This window comes from Exophiala dermatitidis, assembly GCF_000230625.1.
Source record: "Exophiala dermatitidis NIH/UT8656 unplaced genomic scaffold supercont1.6, whole genome shotgun sequence".
NCBI lineage: Eukaryota > Fungi > Ascomycota > Eurotiomycetes > Chaetothyriales > Herpotrichiellaceae > Exophiala > Exophiala dermatitidis.
The window spans coordinates 736,635-756,841 of record NW_008751651.1 but is presented as its reverse complement, the minus strand read 5'-3'; the positions used below and the strand labels follow the sequence as shown (position 1 = coordinate 756,841).

The following is a 20,207-nucleotide window of genomic DNA, read 5'->3' as shown; positions in this document are numbered from 1 at the left end:
GAGCCACTACTGGCAGCACATGCAGTAAAAGACGACCCACTCCTTATAGGGGAACGATGCAGTTCAGGTTGCTTCGCCTGCTACTCACTGCACAACACTGCATTGCAATCAATTTATTATAGGTATTCTGTTTGGTCGTTTACCATCTTAAGTGCCAGGACCCAGGTAGGTGCCTCTGGTCTAGTATCTCAGGCTCATGATGAGCATGATAGTCCGTCGGAATAAGTATACACTTCCTCGCTCACCAATCCAGACTCAAAATCGCAGCACTAGACCACGGAACATCGACGGTAACCACACCCTCCTCGTCAACCTGCAAGACTTCGCCTCTGGTGACATTATTCAACAATACAGGTCGGCCGGCATCGAGCTCATAATTGTACGAGGACCCATCAAACGTGATGCCGGTAATAGCATCACTGCCATTTGCCAGGAGGCGCTGGACACGGATGCCTTTCACCGCCGAAGAACTTTCCTCTTCTCCTTCCCCTCCTCCTGTGCTGCTTGGAAGGTGAAAGCTAAACGATTCATTTGGTCTTGCCGATTGCTCTGTATCTGTAGTAGTATAATTATACGCGCGCATCTGGATGACGGCAATCCTCTTGAGTCGACCATCGACGTACGCCGCATAGGCGCTATGGTAGATACTTGGCTCACCACCAAGTTCGATGTCGCCGATCGTCACGTTTTTGCCAGCATTTAAATCGCCCAAGAAAGTGGCGACCATGACGTTGCCGTAGTAAGGTGCCTTTGTGCCGAGTGACTCGTTGACCGTCTGGACAGGCTGCCACGAGGCGTAGCGGTAGTTTGTTCCCTGGTGCATATGGACGCGTTTGATCCCCGTGGCCGCACAATATAAATTGAAATCGACACCCCAGAGCGCAGCGCCGAACGAGTTGGACAGACCTGGCGCGCCTTCGTTGTACAGACTGTTTGTCTCGCCGAGGATATAGGGGAGTTGCGAACCGCTCGCTCGAAGAATGTTCGATTCATTGAGGTGTTTGGCCACGGACAAGACGGTCGAAGTGTGGTTCATTAGTGTTCCTTGGAGTGTCACGCCTGGTTGGGTGGCGCCGCCGATGTAGCTGTGTAGGTACACAGTCGACGATGTTAGCTATGCAACAACAACAAAAACGAGGGGTGTCTGGTATGGTTAGGTGTTTGATCGGATCTCTCACTCACTTGTGGCTATCGATAAACGCAATATCATTGTCCGCATCTAGTCCCGCCGTCCACGTAGTGATTAAATTCAAACTGTTCGACGTGCCCGCAAAGCTGGGCGCATAGAATCTGAACCTGCCAGAGGACAATACTTCAGGGCAATTCTGCTCGACGAGCTGGCGAATCGTGCGGGTTTTATTGAGCCATTCTTCAACGTAGTCGGCCTCGTTCCACCAGGCCGGTCGGACGGGTCCTTGCGCGCTGGTTTTGAACAAGTCCGGTTCATTGCCTAGTTGCCAGTAGGCGAGCTTGTTTGTGTCCAAAGCTTTGCATACCAAGGGCACGGTTCCCACGAGCGTGTCGTGTCCCACGGTGCCGTTCTTGCCCATGTTGAAGCCGTGGATGTATGTCAGTCCAGGCCATGTCGAGTATGAGTCGAAGTAAGCTGGGCCGATGGAGATGGTGGTCGGATAGTCTCGAGACCGACTATAGTCGAAAGTGCCGATCAATGCAGCTTCTTGGGAGGCGTTGAACGTTGCATAGTCTCTGCGCGGAGAAGAATGTCAGTACTGTACACAAAGAAGGGAGCGGGACAGATGCGGAAACGACTGGATGATCATGTGCTGTGCTGTCTTACTGCGTGTTCCCACCAACTCGAATGATCGGATTCGATCCTTGCAGTTTCCCCAGGTTGGTCAACAGGTTGTACGAGAAGTTGTTGGGGTGGCTCGAGTTTCCTGGACATGCACACCTCAGCTCATTATACTGGCTCCTGGTAGCCGGGTACTGCACACTTACCGGCGAAATCGGGAAATGAGGCAAACTCGATCGAAAATGACACAAATGATTCCAGAAGAGGTTCGCTGGCATTCGGCGGAGGCGACAGAGATACAGGGACCGCGCCCAGTGCTATGCTGGGCAGCAGTGCCAGGAAGGCCGTGGTTATGCCTGGTGTCCTCATACTGGAGGCCATATCGAGAGAAAGGAATCAGTGCGACACGACACAACACTGTAACGGATGCAGCTGCTGCTTACGGCGGATTGGATTGGATTCGACACCGTTCAGCCTGTTTAATGATTGATGGTTCCGACACCAACCTACCTTGCTTGACCTTTATGGCCGGGGACTCACTGGAAGGGCGACAAGACTGGTGAGTAACCCTCCCAGCCACGTTCCATGGGCAGGTTTCTGTCTTCGGCAGATCTGCCTCCGGACATGCTCGACTTTACCTTGGATGCCGTTGCAATTGGGTCCCGGATGAATGTGGAAGGTGACAATGAGTTCTGCGGGGAGAGCTTCAAGCTTTGAGATCTGCAATTCATCGCCCAGTCTAACGGTGGGAGAGCCGCGCATTTCCCCGGATGGGCAATTGTACAACGTTGTATAGCGGTGACCCGGGTTGTCATGGTCCACACCGGAGTCCGTAGTATGAGGAAGATCTAGCACCCGGGCATTTCTGTTCGTTGCGGTGTGGGATATCCTGGTAGCTGTGCTGGACAGGGAACATGGGAGGATCGGATTTGTGGTGTCGGCAGTAAATATATTCCGACGGAACGCGCCGTATACACCATTTTCCCAACCACCAAAGTCCACCACCATTGGACTACACCACGAAACAGCCAGCTATGGCAACATGCGAAATACTTCATTGTTTACGGTCTAAACACACCATAGCAATGCCAAAGGACCAGATTCAACGTCACTTTTCCCCTTTGTCACCGTTCCCAATGCCCCATTCTGGAACAACCCTATCCAAATACTTCATAAACTTCCACATGCCAACAGCATACTCAGTATTGCCATACGGATCAACGACCTTTTCCGGAAACGCAATGCCAGCACCATGCAGATTCGGCACAGGCTGTCCTCGCTCGTCTCGTATGTCACCCGTTTCTGGGTTATAATCTAGCTTCTCCACCGGTCGATTGTCGACAGACAGTTTGGGGACAGGATTTCGGTGATATCCAATAGCCTGGACCAAATGCGTGCATTTTGGCAATTGCTCACGATACACCGCAACCTCGTCATGCGAACAATCGATTTTCTCCAGATAGCGCTTAACAGGCGACTGTTTCAACGCCTCATCTTCGAGATGTGCTCGGGCAAAGTCGGCCGATGCACCCTTGAGACCGGTATTGTCACGCAGAATCCAGCCGTCCATGTACTCTGCGTAGACGAGCGGTCGTCTCGTGAACCACTTCATCTGGATTCGGGGGTGGCTTGTCGTGGCCAGCTCGTATAGATTCATAATCACGACAATGGCACTATGAGAAGACCCGACCACCCCAACCGACACATCTTGATCGGACGGAAGTGCCTCGCCCAAAGCATTCCGATCAAGTGCGACATCGAGATCGACGTGATTCAATTTCGGCGCCACACCGGCGGGGATGGACGGGTTGTCGCTCGAAGGAGCAGAACCTGTACATAAGACCAAGGCTCGTGATTGAAACGTGTGTTGACCGGGATTTGAATCAGTCGGTTCTCCCTGAACTGTCCACACGGAACTCTAGACAGGATAAACTCGTCAGCTATACTGATACCCATGCTGAAATCAGGCCTTTGTAAGTAACTAACCTGACTATGAAACGCCGCAGACGTAGCCTTGCCGAAAAAGGTGTCCACGTTCGGATGCCGTCTCAGGCCCTCGGTCAACATGAGCAACATGTCAGAGGCATAGTGAAGACGACACCCGGCGTCCTGGTTTAATTGTTGTAGAGCGGTAATGGCATTCGGTGTCGGCGTGGACCGGATGATTTCGCGAAACGACTCGAGAGCATTGGCGTATGCTAGGAACAAGGAGACTTTGGTGTTGCTTTTAACCACCGCAAGAGTCAGATCCAGTCTGTACAGTACCTGGATACCTACTTGTATCACTGGCAACGCAAGCGAAATGAAATGAAATGAAATGAAGTGAAGTGGAATGGAATGAACTGAAACGCAATGAAACGGAAGGCAATGCAATGCAAAGATATATAAATAGAAACATACCTCGAAACATCACCATACTTCTCCCCGACCCTCCCTCCACGGAACAATGGATCAATCCAAAGAACCTGGGCGGACTTCTGATGATCCAGGATCTTACCCACGGTCGCGATGCCCGCAGGCCCACTGCCGAGGACCACAGCATCAAACATACCAGCGTTTACTTGTCGTTGTCGTTGTCCTTCAGCGGTTGCTCGGCCTTCCCGGCCAGACCGCGGTGACACAGAAAAGAACCTCAGACCCTTCCATCTGATATGGCCCATCGGGATCTCGGGCTTCAGATAAGAAGCCACGAGGCTGCGACTGCCACCAGTCCCCGCGCAAAAAAGGGGCGCAGGTACTGCGTAATAAGCCGCGAGGCGGTTGACTGCCATGTTGATAACGTCGACTCCGACTCTCCCACTGGCACTGGTACTGGTACACCTCTAGTACATTATCAAACACCTGGTCAGTACGGTACACGTCCATGGTCTTCACAAGTGCCGTCTGTCATTGGAGACAGAGAGCGAGGACACAACTCACCCCACGATTTGTCCACCTCAGCTGTCCTGTCCTGTCCACTTTTATTTTGCTTACTAGTCCTTCCTGATAAGTCTTGACACCAGTCACCGGTCACCAGAAGATAATGTTCATCCGCATAGCATACTTTGTTTTGTTGTACTAGTAGTGTAGTTTAGTGTTAGTGTCACAAGTCGTCGACGTCGACCGCGATTCTCCGGGTTCAATTCTCCAGAATAGATCAAAAGGCGTGCGTAAGCTGGGTGGGTACGGGGGCACTACAGCCCAACCTACAACCCGCAAAAAATCCAAGCGGTTTTGACGCCCCGTCAGCATGTCACACGTGTAATCTCTACAGCCCAACTATGGGCCGTCAAATGCTTTCAGACTGGCACTGGCAAGATACACAAGTCACTACTACATGAACCTAAGCGAGTCCTCCAAACCCTATCCTACCCTATCGCTGCAGCAGGGCTGTTTCGCCGCGGCGACTGACCGCGATGGTTGGTACGCGACTGGGACCCGACAACTAAGTGCTCCGCCAAACCACATTACGGAAAATCAAACCCGCAATATATGAAATATGGTTCAAGTTGGAAACCTTGAACACAGTGCAAACTGAGGTGTACTATGCACGACACGGGCCCAGATCATTCCATTCCATTTTCCTTGCGTGCTATCTATACTCATCACATTTGATTACGAGGCTGAGACCAAAGGAAAAGAGATGTTCTCCATACCTAGGAGCTTCGAGCTTGGTGGTTCAGCATGCCGCTTCCGCCCCCTGCCCCCCCGCCCTCCAACCCAACCCGCACCCTTGCTGGATCCATCATTGCATCGCCCGAATGCGACGAGATTCGCAGATTGTAAAAAATATCAGTACCGGCCCTTTTGCCCAGCTATCCCTCATTGCCTCTAAGTGACTCTATTGCCCAGCCCAGACCAGGTGCACCCATCGTCATACTCGTTCGTAGCTCGTTGCGAGTGGACAAAATCCCCATTGAGACCAAAGGAAGAGAGCACCTGTCCCGCCGACACGCCCTGGGCGATGTGTATTGCTCCCTTGCGTCTTGTAATACGCTCCTTGTGTTTGCTGCTTGCCGTTCCCCGGTTAAGACCGCAACGGTCAGCTTGTATTAGGAACTACCTGCTGGAGTAATGCTGGGTCTGTTGTCGATTGATCCAAGGTCGTGGACGGAGAGGCAAACTGTTGTCGTTGCAAAGGTTGCTGTGAGGGAGAAGCCGATGTTGTAGCTGCTGAGGCCGGGCGTTGTTGTGCTTGAGGTTGTTGTAGGGGCTGCAGCCCGGACGTTTGCGGTGATGCTTGCGGGATTCCCTGAGGAGGTTGTGCTTGTTGCTTGGGTTGCTGAGTCGGCGTCTCCGTTGCCGTACGAGAAAACTCTTCGATTCCAGGCAAAATTCCGTTCATGGGTCGGTCAAAAGCCATGTGACCACACATTACGACATCAGAGTCACCCATCGGCTGCCATCTGACGTTCCGCAGCCTCGTCGCGATCGGCCTTCCCGCTGCATCAAAGGTGGGATCAGGTGATACCGGGACACCAGCCTTGCCGAAGAATGTCGGAGAAATGGTCATGATAACCGAGTCGATCATGTAGGCATGTCGAATCTTGAGCAATTCGGAGAGAACGACACCGCCTCCTTCCACCATAACACTCTTGATACCTTCCCGGAAGAGCACGTTGAAGATGCCAGCCCAGCTCAGTCCCCCCGCTTGAGGATGGTAATCGTTGATCATCAAGTACTCACCACCGTGAGCTTTAAGCGTGCTGACCGCCAGAGGATGAAGCATGGCGCCTGGTGCCACAACAACCCAGGGCGCCTTGCCGCGTCCCTCGGCGGCGGTCCGAAGTATCTTCATCTCAGGGCGAATGTGAAGCCGAGCATGAGGATCGATGATGATCGGACGTGGTTGTTGTTCGACTGGTGGCGGCGCACCGTTTCCGGCAGGGTCGGCCAACCGGCAGTTCAAAGCTGGATCGTCTGCGATGGCGGTGGTGACCCCAACTACGACGGCATCATGTCGACTTCGTAGATAATGCGTCATTGCCTTTGTCTCAGGGCCGGAGATGGCGACTTGAACGCCGGGCACTTGCGTAATCCTGCTGTCCAGACTGCTGGCCCAAGTCAAAGTGACATGCGGTCGGGTCCTAACTGAGGCGAGTTTAGGGTCCGGTAGGTACGGCTCGAGGAAAGCCCTCGCAGTTGGGGGGAATTGTAGTGTGTCCATCGGCGCCGGCGGTCGATCGGGACTCATCACAGCCTGTTTGACCGGCTCCAATCGACCAAAGAGTCCAGCCTGCATGGGCGGCGCAAAGGGTTGTGGCGGCGTTGGCGGTCGGTGACGGGGCGCCCGAGTCTGATTGAAACCGCGATGCGCCTTTAATACCGTCTGGGGGTTCTGTTGCCGCCAAGCATACTGCACATTGCGAACGTCCGAAACCTTCATGAACTTCCCACCGGCCGCGATCATCTTATCCGGCTCCTCCCACATCTTCCAAAAGATAGATGCCGGTAGGAAACCCTTGGTGGCTTCACGTCGCGCAGTGTCCATGATGCCCGAGTTGCGCTTCGTCGAGTCGATGTAATCCAGGTCATGCGTGTGTTTCTGGAACTTGTCCACCGCCCGCGAAACGGTGCAGCTCTCGACCGGCCCGCCATTGTATACCACTTTCATGGTCATGCCACAGGTCTTGTCGTCGCGCGCTCGTTTCTTTCGCGTCTGCTTACCCTCGGGGGTAGGTCGTGGCACGTGAGGCTTCTGGTTGGCGCCTCTGCGAAGTCTACAAGCATAATATTCCGTCTTCACATTGCCTTCTGGTTGCGCCTCTGCAGCCCTCAATTTGCGCCAGATGTTATCGACAAACGGAAAGTAGGCGTCAAAGTCGGCCACCGCAAGCTCTATGGGCTCTTCCAAGTCAAAAAATCTCTGGCGCATCTGCGCGAGGTCGGGAGGATTATTGAAGACGCTGTAGTCGGTGGCCTCGTCAGAGACCGCGTAGGGTTTTCCGTTCTGCAGCGTTCGTTCTGTCCCGCCCTGTTCGCCGTCTTGCAAGCCCGTCTCATTACCAGTTTCATCGTCATGCATCGTCGTGTCATTGCCAGCTTCGTCGTCTGCCATGGTGGTATCATTGACTGCATCATCTTCGGCGTCGCTGTCGAGCTGGTCATCGCCTTGATGGTCCAACCCCTCGGCCACGTCGGGTGTCTCAGGATCGCTACTCATCCTGATTCGGTAGAGTACTCGCGGAAAGACTCGAAAGGGGTGTCGCGCTCTGCAACTGGCAGAGTTGAGAAGGAACGTCTCAATGGACGAAAGTTTTTAGCTGTAGACGCGTTGTCATGCGGGAAACGCAGGGCGCGGGTCTCACAAGCGGCGACGTGGAAACACGCGCTGCACTGCGAAGGCGCAACCACCCAGCCCGCGATTGCCTCAGGAGCGGATGGTTTGCAGCTGAGAAGGAGTTGTGACAATGATGGTCAGGTCAATTAAGCTGATCTGCAGTAGTAGTTGTAAGTTACTAGTGAAATATCGCGCGCGAAGTCGATCGGCAACTTCGACTTTCGCGACTCTCCACGCCAAGAAATTGCGCATGCAAAGCAAGGGCCACTGCAGCTTGAACTGATCTCGAGGTCGAGGTCAGGTACAGGAGACGGCGACGGGGAGAGAATTCCAGGGATGAGAAGCTCTAGTCATGTCTACATTGATTCTGGTCCGAGCTATCATAAGTAGCTATGTCTTGCAATGAGGAGGACTGCCTCCGAAGCAATTCACTGAACAGTGACTGTCACTGTTTGGTTCTATGAGCAGATTCTCAGTTGAAGCACACAAGCATACTCATGCTCAATGCTCCATACCTTAGCACGTCGCTGTTTAGCTCATTCAACAATGTCCTGCCCTCATTGAGCCAGGCCGGAGTTCGACAGCCCCTTATCACGGCTCTGCCGACTGCTGGGGATGCGCTGCCACTTGGTTGGTAGATACACCTGCCACCGTGAAAAGCTGGGCAAGAGTATCTGTCGTCGAATGGGCGAGCTGGCACGATTAGAAATCCTGCCCGTAGTGACATATTCCTCACTGTCGGCGGTACTACCAGTTTGACCTGGCACTTAGCAACTCCATTGCATGCCCTTTCTAGACAAGCAATCCGCCATCTTAGATAAAGGATGAAACGCTGTTCTCAAATTCTACAGCGCTCACCTCCTACCTCCATACCGACCTCTGCTTCTTGATCGACTTCGACTCAAGCTTCGGCTGAGACTGCGGGTGCGACTGCGGCTGTAGCTGCTTCGAGAAGAATAGCTTGGGCTTCGTCGTCTTCTGCGTGGGGGACTTCGACCTGCACCTCCTCTCCTCCTCGGAGGTGTTCTAGAAGGCGACCTGGAGTATGAGACGGACCTCGGCCTTCGGCGCGGCGGGGAAGGTGATCTCGAATATTGCGAACGAGGGACGTATGAGTCGTCATCACCTCGTCTGCTAACCCCGAAACCACCTCTTCTAGGCGGTGGACTGCGGTACCTGGACGGAGGCGGACCTCTTGGTGGCGGACCATATCGTGAGGGTGGGCCTTGTCTCGAGGATTTGGCTGGAGGAGGCGAGCGCGAGAACGCACGGCGTGGTAGAACGATACTGACTGAAATGGCCGCGCCATCCAGTTGGGCTTCATGCATATGGGCAATGGCCGCTTCGGAGCCGGAAGGGTGGTCGTAGAGAATGTAGGCTGTTCCACGATTTGTCATGACTGGTTACTGTTAGAGACGATCCTCCCTTCATTCGGGTTATACATACACTGTCTGTTGAGAGGTAAGTCGATGGACTCGATGCGACCGTACGACCCAAAGATTTCGAGGAGGTGTGCTTCCGTAACATTCTTGGTGAGTTTTTCCACTACAATCTTCGAGCTCTGTACCCGTCGACTGTCTCTGCTGGGGCTGCGGGTGTAACTTCTTTCCCGATATCCTCTTCGGTCGCCGCGACTGGGACTTCGGCTGCGACTGATGCTCCGGCTGTAGCTGCGGGCGCGTCCATGTCCATTGCGTATGTCACGAGAAGGGGGTGTCCTGGTGTAGGACCGCGAGCGCGATCGCGATCTTGGGGTAGGTGAGCGACGGGGAGAACGAGATTGGTGGTGAGTGGCTGAGGGTGTTTGGCGTACAGACTCTGGAGTGTGAGAGCGAGTGCGCGATCGGCCCCGTGATGGTGATCGAGAAGGCATGTTGACTAGTGCAGAATTGGCTTCAGAGATACAACTTAAGTCATTATGAAGACATGGTGCTTTTGTTGTTGATGCGATGTAGGAATGAGCGACGACAAAGGCTGTTCGTGGTACTGGACTTGAGTGTCGCTCTTGATACTGCAATGGCGTCGGCCAAAGACACGCTGCCATTACACGTCATTTGCGTCGCCGTCGTCAAACGGTGGAGCACAAGTTTTCTGCCTGCCAAATTGCTTGGCAGTCAGGCTCATGCTGATGTCTGTGTGTGCAGCCTCGTGGTGTACAGTTGTACCTACCTAGGTACCTTTCTCACATTCACACAGGACATGAGGCTATCTCTTTTTCTCCAGAGTGTGCGGTAAGTGTCAAGTACTCTGGACATTATCATGGGTATGTCTTTGATGGCGTCCATCCTTTTCATGTTTTCGCTCCTTCCAGGTCCTGTTGTCGCCATCGAAGTCTGAAACATTATGTGCCATTCCTTCTCTTCTTTACAGGGCTCCCAATTTACCATGCAGTCGTTGTGATTTGCGAATTGAAATCCGTTCTTCACGATATCCGAATCATCCACGTTGAAGTGTTTCGGACGCTGGCAGACTTCGATGCGGGCCTCCATCTGTCGGACGAACTTGATATTGATGATGTTTCGGTTGACTGGAAAATTACCTACCTAGGCGGTGGCTAAGGGCGAAAATGGCCATGAGAAGCCTCACTGCTGGCCCGGGGGGTATGCTGTTGCTCCATACACCGCGAGCTACTGCCTTGCTACTATTGCTGAGCCCGAAAGTCGTCAGGTCCGACCTTTGGTTGCAGTCAATGTGTTGACCAAATCCCATCTTAAAACCCGACTTAACCGCCGCTACGCCCTTGAAAGCGTACCGAGGGGTATGTCGTGAAATTTCTTGTCCCACCACTGTCAAATAGGTCAGCTGCGCCTGGGACGTGATCTTATAGTCGGCTTTGCAACGCGAAACGACGACACCGGCACCTTCGCCGGATATTTCTGAAAGCGTTGACTATGTCGCAAGCCGAACAGGATTTACAACGGGTGGCAGCCCAATACAGATACTGACCAAGATACCGAATCATGCTATTTCAGGTCGCCAACGAAGCCTTGCTTTCGACGAGAGCTTGCAAGAACTGTAATCCTACCCACGTCTCCATCGTTGCCGCAAGGTCTGCTGCTTTCCAGGCAAACTAGCTTATGGCAATCGCCTCGTCGCAAAGCGCCACGATATTACCAGCCAGCATGCACATACTTCAGAGCTCATCCGCCCTGCCGGTCGCCAGATTCGCTCTTTATAGAGGGTATTTTCGACCGACCGTGCGTGGCCCCAGTGCAGCTGAAGAACTGGGTTGCAACAGTCGGAGCAACGTAGATGTGGCCGCCATCACTGCTTTCGGGAACTTCAAACCATAGAAAAACTAGCATCCAAGGTTAATTTGGCGCCTTCAAAGACGTGGCCTTAACTGGAAATCGACGCCGAAATCTCACCATGTAGTCCAACGATATGTCGTGTACATACACAGTATTGTGGTTGCATGCAAGATTCACGATTCAATTCGATCCAGGGTACCAAATGCCATCGACGTCTCCGGCATCGCCCGGATGGCCGGCGATCATGCCGGAATCCGCTCCTGGACGGATTTTATACGGGGGTTGGCCCCATCTATCTTCGATCTGCAGAGGACCATACCACCTCACTGAGCTCGCAAAGTTTTCATCAACTTGGATGAAACGCATGCGGCCAAAATACTCTTAGGGTAATGGTGTTATATGTATAGCTGGATCCGGCTGCGTGTCGCGTCTTTGGAACCGCTGCAGTCTTTAGATGCCGGCTCTCCCTTACTCTGGTGCGAGGGTTACAGGGGAAACAGACCGCCCACGGGTTGACACCAAAGCATTGCGCCCTCCTTGTTTGACTGGAGCTCGTTTTATCGACTAGACAAGATGTCTTTTATTCTGTCTTACCGAAACCCCAAAGCGAAGTTCAGGCGGGCCCGCGCGCCGAGCAACGCCGTGCATCAACAAGAAGTCCCAAAGTTGAGACAGAAGCGGGTGGTACTGCTGTCGTATGAGGAGCTGCCCGAGTGGCATAAAGACAACCACTTCATGCGAACCGGATATCGACCCATTTCGAACTCCTGCCTTAGCTGTGCGCAGTCCCTAGGTTATCTACACAACGAAACTCTGAACATTTATACCCATCTCATACCAGCGGTATGCTACATTCTCGGCCATGTCATTGTGCATCGCGCGCTCAATTCATTCTATCCGGAGGCCACGTTGTTGGATCATATTACATTCCACTGCAATGTGGGTGCTGCTGTCATTACGTTGGCTCTGTCCTCTGCCTACCATACTTTGATGAATCACTCAATGCACGTCTCCAACCTAATGCTGAGGGTGGACTACGTTGGCATTCTTGTCCTCATCCTGGGGAGCTTCTTTTCCGGGATTTATGTTGGATTCTACTGCGAGCCCTTGCTTCGGTGGACATATTGGACCATGATAATCACTCTTAGCATTGTCACCTCCACTCTGGTACTGCACCCAAAGCTTCAGGGAATACGGTATCGGGACCATCGCACTTGGGCGTTCATTCTCACTGCACTGTCGGGATTTGCGCCTATCATCCACGGAATGCTATTGTATGGCTGGAAGGAGATGTGGCTAAGGTCTGGTATGCCTTACTACCTCCTAGAGGGTCTCGCGTACGGGATCGGCGCTTTTTTCTTCATCACTCGAATACCGGAATCGATCTGGCCTGGTACTTTTGACATATGGTTTTCCTCGCATCAACTATTCCACACATTCGTTGTGTTGGCGAGTCTTGTGCACCTCTACGGAGTTTGGGCAGCGTTTGACTGGAACTACGAGCATCAAAGGATTTGTCCTGTGGCTCAATAGTGTATTTTATTGCGGTGACTGCGTCAAGGAAGGTGCTATTTCAGCCAAACGAACTTGGAGACAGCGATGTATCACCGACCGTCTGCCTGTGGACCCTGCTAACCTCGACCATGCTATGCCTGACTGGACAGTCCCTCCAACTGGTAAAGTGTTTTTAGACGGTAAACTTTTTCAAGTTATCAGGTGCGGACTCCTTGGCTATTCTCCGAGCTTCTTCCTCCCCTATCTCGTCAAAGATATCACAACCCCATCTTCCCGGGAAATTGAATCTCTTGTGCCTCTCGAGAGCATTTAGTTTTTTCATCACTTCTTCCGGCAGAACGGCATCCTGGAAGTTGCTGATGATTCTGTTCTTCGTAACGCTCTTGGGCAGTGCCACCGTACCTCGCTGGACGGCCCAGCTGATGAGCAGCTGACCAGGATCCAAACCCACCGATTTGGCGATCTCCTGGACTTCTGGGTCATCAATAACTTTGGGTTCACCCGTGATGTTGTTGCCAAGAGGGCTGTAAGCTTCGATCAGAATGCCGTGTTGTTTGCAAAATTCCAGGAGGTCCGGTTGCTGGAGGTATGGATGCGCCTCAATCTGGTTCACTGCTGGGACCACGGAGGATTGCGCAAGCAGCTCCTTGAGCCGCCGAATGTTGAAGTTCGACACACCAATGGCGCGTGTCTTGCCGGTCTTGAGCAGCGCTTCCATGGCTTTCCAGGTTTCAATGATGGGAATGTCGGCCAGCTGGAAGACGCCGTTGGAGTCCAGGGGAAACCAGCGGTCACCGGGCACAAAAGCGACAGGCCAGTGAATTAGATATAAGTCGACGTAATCCACACCGAGATCCTTCAGAGACTTGTCCAGCGCCGGCTCGACATCTTTGGGATCGTGCTTGGTATTCCATAACTTGGTGGTGATGAAGATGTCCTTGCGGTCGACGCCGCTCTTCTGAATACCCCGGCCGACCTCTGCCTCATTCCGATAAATGGCTGCGCAGTCCAGATGCCTGTACCCGGCCTTGAGCGCAACTTCGACCGCATCCTCGACCTCATGGGGCGCCGCTTGCCATGTGCCGAACCCCACGGCGGGGATCTTAGCACCGGTGTTCAACGTAAAAGTGCGGTTGAGGGCCATGACTGTACAAAACACGATCTCTATATCTAAATGGTCTATCACCGATCAAAATGAAATGTACGAGAAGGTGAGAGCTTTTATGGAAAGTCCAGCGTAGGATCCCACCGCTTCACCAAAGGAATGTCAGGGTCATGATTGAGGCAATCCTCGCTGAAAGACATGCCGACAACAACTGTGTGGGCGGGCGGCGTGGGGGGAATTACCCGGGACAGGGCTCCCACGTCCTATTAGGCAAATGCTGTTCCGACGGAACCGGCTCGGAAGAAAGAAGATAAGCAGCATCTCCCCGCCACTTGCTTGATCTCTCCGTCCCGAAAACGGCAACCCCTTCGTGATATCCTTCGGAGCCTCGTGAGGTGACGAGGATTCCGGTGTGTCCAGACATGGACGCGTCCAACTCAAGGACAACGCTGGAAAGCGGCGACTTGCCAGCGTTCCCGCCGAAGAAACGCAAGCTGAAACATCCGCGCACTGCCCGGGCTTGTCAGTTTTGCAGGAGGTGTGTATGTTTGCTTCCCCGGACTACGCCGAGTCCGTGATGATTATGGACATGGATCTCCATTCCCCTCTCGCACCCACATCTGGCCCATAGGTCTTGCTGACTAGTAGCATCTTCCTCGTAGGCGCAAAGTCAGGTGCACCGGTACGCAGCCTTGCGACTATTGTCACGGCGAAGGAGTACGGTGCGAGTATGACGATGGAATCGAAAGACCTGCGCCTGGCAGGCTCTCATACTCAGCGTCCTGGTCTGCAGACCATGTCACAACAACAAGAGCTCCTGGTGCAACTGGAACACGTCCAGGACGCCAAAGCCCCTTGAGCCCCGTTGGACAGCATCCTTTTCGAGAGGAGAGTCATGTATCAAGGCCAGCTCCGCAATTGACAAGGACTATATCAACAGAACCACCACAGACATTCGCCGGTGGCCAGCACATCGGGCCGACGGCTGGAGTCTCCTTTCTCTACCATGCTTGGAATCGTGGCGAGGGCAACGAGGGAGAAGCAGTGCCTGCCGCTCCCTTAACGTGCTATGGAGACATGCCTCAGCCTGTGATTCGACACGATCAGCCTTTGCCCACACGCGAAGAAGCAGATGTGCTACTGGAACGATATTTCCGCTTTGCTACCCCGACGTACCGGTTTCTACATCAGCCGAGCATTGAGCGTTGGATGTCACAATTGCTCGCTGGCGCTCCTTTGTCCATGGCCGAGGCCGCTTGTGCTTTGTTGGTTTGTGCACAGTCGCTGCTATACGCAGCAGATGGTGACCGACACAAAGCGGGAGGTAACGATGAGGAAGACCTGGTTCGAAGCAGATTCTACTTCGACAAGGCCAAATCCTTACTCAACCAAGAACCCGGTCCCGCCACCGTGGTCAGTGTACAGGCCAGGCTTGCCATGTGCCTTTATCTGCTCAGTACTTTCCGCATCAATGAATGCCGCTTCACTTTCAGCTTGGCATGTACAATCCTGACTTCAATCGGACTCCACAGACAGAGTTCAGCGACGCATAAGCTTGATCTGGTCACCCTAGAATCGCGCAAGCGGACTTTCTGGTGCGCCTACGTCCTGGATGACTACTTGAGTGTGATGCTTGGTCGGCCACGTATTCTGCGCGATGAGGATATTGACCAGCTGTACCCCCGGAATATCGATGATCGAGATTTGTTGTCCGCGGAGGCTCCCGAGGAGTTGCCCCAGCATGGAAACCTTGAAGCGTTCATTGCTGACGCCGATCTGGCCAAATTGATGGCGCGGAACAGCGACCTGCTCTACCCATTGCAGCCGTTGTCTGAAAGCCAGGTCTTCGAACGCACCGATCAGATGCTTGAAGCGGTGTACAACTGGCGAGAACGCCTGCCCGATTTTCTCAAGCCTCGCGAAAAGACGCTTGCAGGCCGACGTAATTTTGAGCGACAAAACACGGTTCTAAAGCTTGCTTATGCTCACTTGCGTATCCTTGTCACTCGACGTTGCTTGTTGATGGACTTCAGCCGCCTGGGACGCAATACAGCCTCGATTGAAGACGAAAGAGCTCACAGGGCCATACGAGAGTGCGCAGATGCCATCCGCGCCGTCCTCAGTACGATCTACGAACTTAGCCAGAGGGGATCCTTGTTTTCGGCTTTCTGGTTCACTCCGTACGTTGCCCTCGTAGCTCTTTCGACGTTCTATGTCTTCATGATACAGAATAGCCGCTCCTCAATTCCGCCCGGGTTGTTTCCTGACATCGACGAATGGTTGGATAAGGCGAAGCTTTGTCAAGCGCAATTGGCTGCCATGTCACCGGAGGGGAGCCAAATGCGTCGTCATTATAACCTACTCGATCGGCTTCGGCAACGAGCAGAAAAGGACGCCGGACGGGTCCAAAGGGCCGGTCATGGTCTTTCCAACATGCCGCCGCCTCCGGCCGCGGGCTTCCAGGAACAGACGTCAGCAACAACCTCGACTTTCTCTCAGCTCTCTGAGTATCCGAGTAGGATTAGAGATCACACAGAAGGCCTGACAGAGCATCAGCTACATGGGACTAGCGGCCAGACGGTTGCTCAGGATGTCCAAGGCGAGAATATGGCAATTACCACGGACCAGTTCACCCCTCTGCAGGATGACTATGTATCAATACTCGGATGGGGCTGGGAGAATCTCGACACCGTCGGCTTCCCTGTGGATGGAGATATTTTCGACTTTCAAGCTTGTTGACCTTGACACATTGTCGGTTCCGACGGCAGAAGAGTCCCTCAAGCTTTCGCGGGGGCCTGATAGTCCGGGGGGTTGAGCCTCGTTCCGACGGCTCACGGAAACGTGTCGGAACCCCGGGTTCGGGTGATCGACCGCCCGCCCCCATCGACTCCACCACTCAGATTATGCCTATCGGCAATTGTATCAGACCGCCGGCGGATGGGATGTCTTGCGAGGTATGCAATGGACCAGTTCTAGATATTGGGCGTGTCTTGATAAATTGATGTTCCTGCAGCTTTTGAAGAACCACATTCTTTTTTGGTGCCAGTACAGGAAGTCTCACATCAACATAATTGTCGACCCCAGAAGTTACAAGATGCCTTCGCGAGAAACTCTGCCAGCAGAGCCGAAAGTGAATGGCGTTCATTCGCCTAACAAGGCCGCCCTGCAGGCAATATTTGCAGCAAAGGCCAGAACGGTAACGGAACTGATATCAATCCGCGCCAAAGCTCTTCCAGATGAACCTATTCTGGGGTATCCGTCACACGATCTCGAGTACACGGAATACACCTTTTCCGACCTGGATGCCTTTCCTTCCCGCCTGGCGCGGGTTTATTCACAATATCTTCCAGTACGGACATCATCAAAGCAGGATGCAAGAGTGGTTGCTCTGCTCGGCCCGTCGAACCTCGACTATGTCATTACTGCCCTTGCGCTGTCCAGGCTAGGCTTCACCGTGCTTTACTTGTCCACCAGAATCTCAGAGCCCGCATATTTGTCCTTACTGGATGCCACGGGATGTCGACATATCGTGGTTCATCCGACCTTTCAGAAGACTGTCTCGGCACTGAAGGCCGTCAAACCAGACCTGGAGATTATTCCCATTCGCGGCGAGAGCGATTATAAGTATGAGCCGTCTTCAAAGTTGACCAACGGCGTGCAAGAAGAGCAGGCGGAGCAGGAACAAGACCTCGATCTGGATGAAGAGACGAAGAAGGTATGCTGGATCATCCATTCCTCGGGGTCCACGGGTCCGCCGAAGCCGATATATCAGACCCATTATTCCGCATTGCGAAACTACGAACAGAACATGAACATGAAGGGGTTCATCACTCTGCCGCTCTTCCACGCCCATGGTCTGAGCAGTGTCTTCAGAGCCATCACATCCATCAAGAAGATCTACATGTACAACGCCAGCTTGCCTCTGACCCGACAAAATCTGCTGAAAATTCTCCATCAGCACCAGTTCGAGATTTTCTACGGTGTCCCGTACGCGCTCAAGCTGCTGAGCGAGACTCAAGAAGGTATCGATGCTCTGGCGGCCATGAAGGTTGTCATGTTCGGAGGCTCTGCATGTCCCGACGCCCTCGGGGATCTTTTGACTGAAGGCGGCGTCAACCTCGTCAGCCATTACGGTACAACGGAAACGGGGCAGCTCATGACCTCATTTCGGCCGCCGGGCGACAAGGCATGGAACTATGTCCGGGTGCATGAGCAGTTGAGGCCCTATGTGCGATTTGAGGAAAGGGGCGGCAATCTGTATGAGCTCGTTGTGTTGCAAGGCTGGCCTTCGAAGGTCGCCACGAACCGGGAAGACGGGTCATATGCGACCAAGGACCTGTTCGAGCCGCACCCGTCAATCCCGGGTGCGTGGAAATATTGTGGTCGGTTAGACGATACGATTGTCCTAATGAACGGCGAAAAGGCCATTCCGATCGCCATGGAACAAGCTCTTCGTCACAACAAGCTGGTTCAAGAAGCCGTCATGTTCGGTGCCGGTAGGGACCAGCTGGGCATGATTATCATCCCTTCTGAATCGGCTGCGGACACGTCGCCTGAGGACTTGCTCGATGCCCTGTGGCCGACGATCGAGGCCGAGAATAAGGCTATGCCTGCCTATGGCCAGCTGGCCCGAGAGATGATTAAGATCTTGCCTGCAGGAACACCTTACCCCTCGACAGATAAAGGCACCATGATTCGCCAGGCCTTCTATCGAGCATTCCAATCCGAGATTGACGAGGTGTACGCACAAGCAGAATCAAGGGCGGCTGGTACCCTGGTGCTCTCGGAGCCTGAGCTTCGAGACTACCTCCGGAAAAAGATACTCGAACTCGACAACAGCCTCCAGGAGAGCGATCTTGCGGATGACACCGACTTGTTTTCGTTGGGCATTGACTCCCTGCAATCGACCAGGCTACGCGCCAGCATTCTGAAGGATATCCAGTTGAATGGGAACACGTTGCCACCCAATGTTGTTTTTGAGTATCCCACCATTGCCAAACTCGCAGCCGCCATCCTGAGCATCCGCGACAGCAAAACTGTCGAGGCGCGAGACGTGATCAAGGAGATGGAAGATCTGATCACCAAATACAGCGACTTTCCCCAACATGTTTCTTGTCCCAAGACGTCGACCGAGTCCTGTGTCGTTGTCACTGGTGCCACGGGTTCGCTGGGTGCACATCTCGTGGCACAGCTGGTAGTCCGAGACGACATTTCCGAAGTATGCTGTCTCGTGCGAGCCAACTCGGAAGAGTCCGCGCGGGAGAGAGTAGTCAAGTCGATGAAGGACAGAAGAGTCTACGAGACACTGTCGGCTGAATTACGGGGCAAAATCACCTGTTACCCATCGGACTTCTCCAAACCCGACCTGGGCCTTGGTCAAGCCTTGTACGACAGCCTGAGTGGCAAGATCACCAACCTCATTCACTGTGCTTGGTCGGTCAACTTCAACAAGAACCTCAGCAGTTTCGAGGCCGACTGTATCGCCGGGGCACGGCACTTGATGCTTCTCTGTCTGTCTGCTCAACAGCCCACCCCTGCACCCTTCAACTTCTGCTCTTCGGTAAGCACCGTGGTCAATACACCCGGGGGCGTCGTCCCCGAGGCACTCCCCGAAAGTCTTTCGTGCGCACAAGGAATGGGCTACGCCCAGTCCAAGCTGGTGACAGAAAACCTGGTCTGCCAGGCCGCCCAGAAGACAGGAATGCAGGCCCGGGTGCTCCGCATCGGCCAGATCGTGGCCGACACCAAATACGGTATCTGGAACGACACCGAAGCCATCCCTCTGATGCTGCAGTCGGCCACGACGATTGGAGCATTGCCTGCTCTAGACGAGTCGCCGCGCTGGTTGCCGGTCGATGTCGTTGCCACCGCAGTCATGGACCTCTCTCTTTCTGATGGTTCTGTCAAGCCGGAGCAACGAGTCTTCAATGTCGTCAACCCCAAGACTTTCCACTGGACTCGTGACCTGCTCCCTGCTCTACGTGCCGCAGGATTGTCGTTCGAAGAGGTCGACCAAAGGGAATGGATCCGTCGACTGCGCGCATCGAACCCGGACCCCGTCGCCAATCCGACCATCAAGCTCGTCGAGTTCTTCGCAAGTAAATACGATAACGATGTCATCAAGCGCAAGAGCCTCGATTATGTTACGAGGGAAACGGTCAAGTTGGCGCCCGTTCTGGCCACTGTTCCAGCACTGTCGACGGAGCTGGTCAAGAAATTCGTCCATCATTTCTTGGAGACTAGTTGGACTCGACAGAAGAAGTAAAGTGGAGTGTTTGTCAGTCATAAATCTACAGGTCGTTCTGGTGTACTTCGGACAGTGTG

The 20,207-nt window shown here is 53.5% G+C and overlaps 8 protein-coding genes across 8 annotated transcripts; 3 read left to right on the top strand and 5 right to left on the bottom strand.

Annotated features, from left to right (window-relative positions):
• Positions 1-241: 241 nt before the first annotated feature.
• HMPREF1120_07100 (uncharacterized protein) lies at positions 242-2,134 on the bottom strand (the record flags this gene model as incomplete). Its single annotated transcript, XM_009161314.1, has 4 exons — positions 242-1,085; positions 1,183-1,707; positions 1,799-1,898; positions 1,960-2,134. The coding sequence occupies 4 exons, from the start codon at positions 2,132-2,134 to the stop codon at positions 242-244; spliced, it is 1,644 nt and encodes a 547-aa protein (XP_009159562.1).
• Positions 2,135-2,861: 727 nt separating this feature from the next.
• Positions 2,862-4,524, bottom strand: HMPREF1120_07099 (uncharacterized protein; the record flags this gene model as incomplete). Its single annotated transcript, XM_009161313.1, has 3 exons — positions 2,862-3,671; positions 3,740-3,977; positions 4,154-4,524. The coding sequence occupies 3 exons, from the start codon at positions 4,522-4,524 to the stop codon at positions 2,862-2,864; spliced, it is 1,419 nt and encodes a 472-aa protein (XP_009159561.1).
• Positions 4,525-5,774: 1,250 nt separating this feature from the next.
• Positions 5,775-7,757, bottom strand: HMPREF1120_07098 (5-amino-6-(5-phosphoribosylamino)uracil reductase; the record flags this gene model as incomplete). The annotated part of the gene is made up of 1 exon (XM_009161312.1): positions 5,775-7,757. One exon carries the CDS (start codon positions 7,755-7,757, stop codon positions 5,775-5,777), a length of 1,983 nt encoding a protein of 660 aa, XP_009159560.1.
• A 1,156-nt stretch (positions 7,758-8,913) lies between these two features.
• Positions 8,914-9,704, bottom strand: HMPREF1120_07097 (uncharacterized protein; the record flags this gene model as incomplete). The annotated part of the gene is made up of 4 exons (XM_009161311.1): positions 8,914-9,255; positions 9,305-9,411; positions 9,459-9,573; positions 9,615-9,704. The coding sequence occupies 4 exons, from the start codon at positions 9,702-9,704 to the stop codon at positions 8,914-8,916; spliced, it is 654 nt and encodes a 217-aa protein (XP_009159559.1).
• Positions 9,705-11,836: 2,132 nt separating this feature from the next.
• Positions 11,837-12,796, top strand: HMPREF1120_07096 (uncharacterized protein; the record flags this gene model as incomplete). Its single annotated transcript, XM_009161310.1, has 1 exon — positions 11,837-12,796. The coding sequence occupies one exon, from the start codon at positions 11,837-11,839 to the stop codon at positions 12,794-12,796; it is 960 nt and encodes a 319-aa protein (XP_009159558.1).
• A 154-nt stretch (positions 12,797-12,950) lies between these two features.
• Positions 12,951-13,922, bottom strand: HMPREF1120_07095 (uncharacterized protein; the record flags this gene model as incomplete). Its single annotated transcript, XM_009161309.1, has 1 exon — positions 12,951-13,922. The coding sequence occupies one exon, from the start codon at positions 13,920-13,922 to the stop codon at positions 12,951-12,953; it is 972 nt and encodes a 323-aa protein (XP_009159557.1).
• A 1,038-nt stretch (positions 13,923-14,960) lies between these two features.
• Positions 14,961-16,622, top strand: HMPREF1120_07094 (uncharacterized protein; the record flags this gene model as incomplete). The annotated part of the gene is made up of 1 exon (XM_009161308.1): positions 14,961-16,622. The coding sequence occupies one exon, from the start codon at positions 14,961-14,963 to the stop codon at positions 16,620-16,622; it is 1,662 nt and encodes a 553-aa protein (XP_009159556.1).
• Positions 16,623-16,839: 217 nt separating this feature from the next.
• HMPREF1120_07093 (aminoadipate-semialdehyde dehydrogenase large subunit) lies at positions 16,840-20,148 on the top strand (the record flags this gene model as incomplete). Its single annotated transcript, XM_009161307.1, has 1 exon — positions 16,840-20,148. The coding sequence occupies one exon, from the start codon at positions 16,840-16,842 to the stop codon at positions 20,146-20,148; it is 3,309 nt and encodes a 1,102-aa protein (XP_009159555.1).
• Positions 20,149-20,207: the final 59 nt, after the last annotated feature.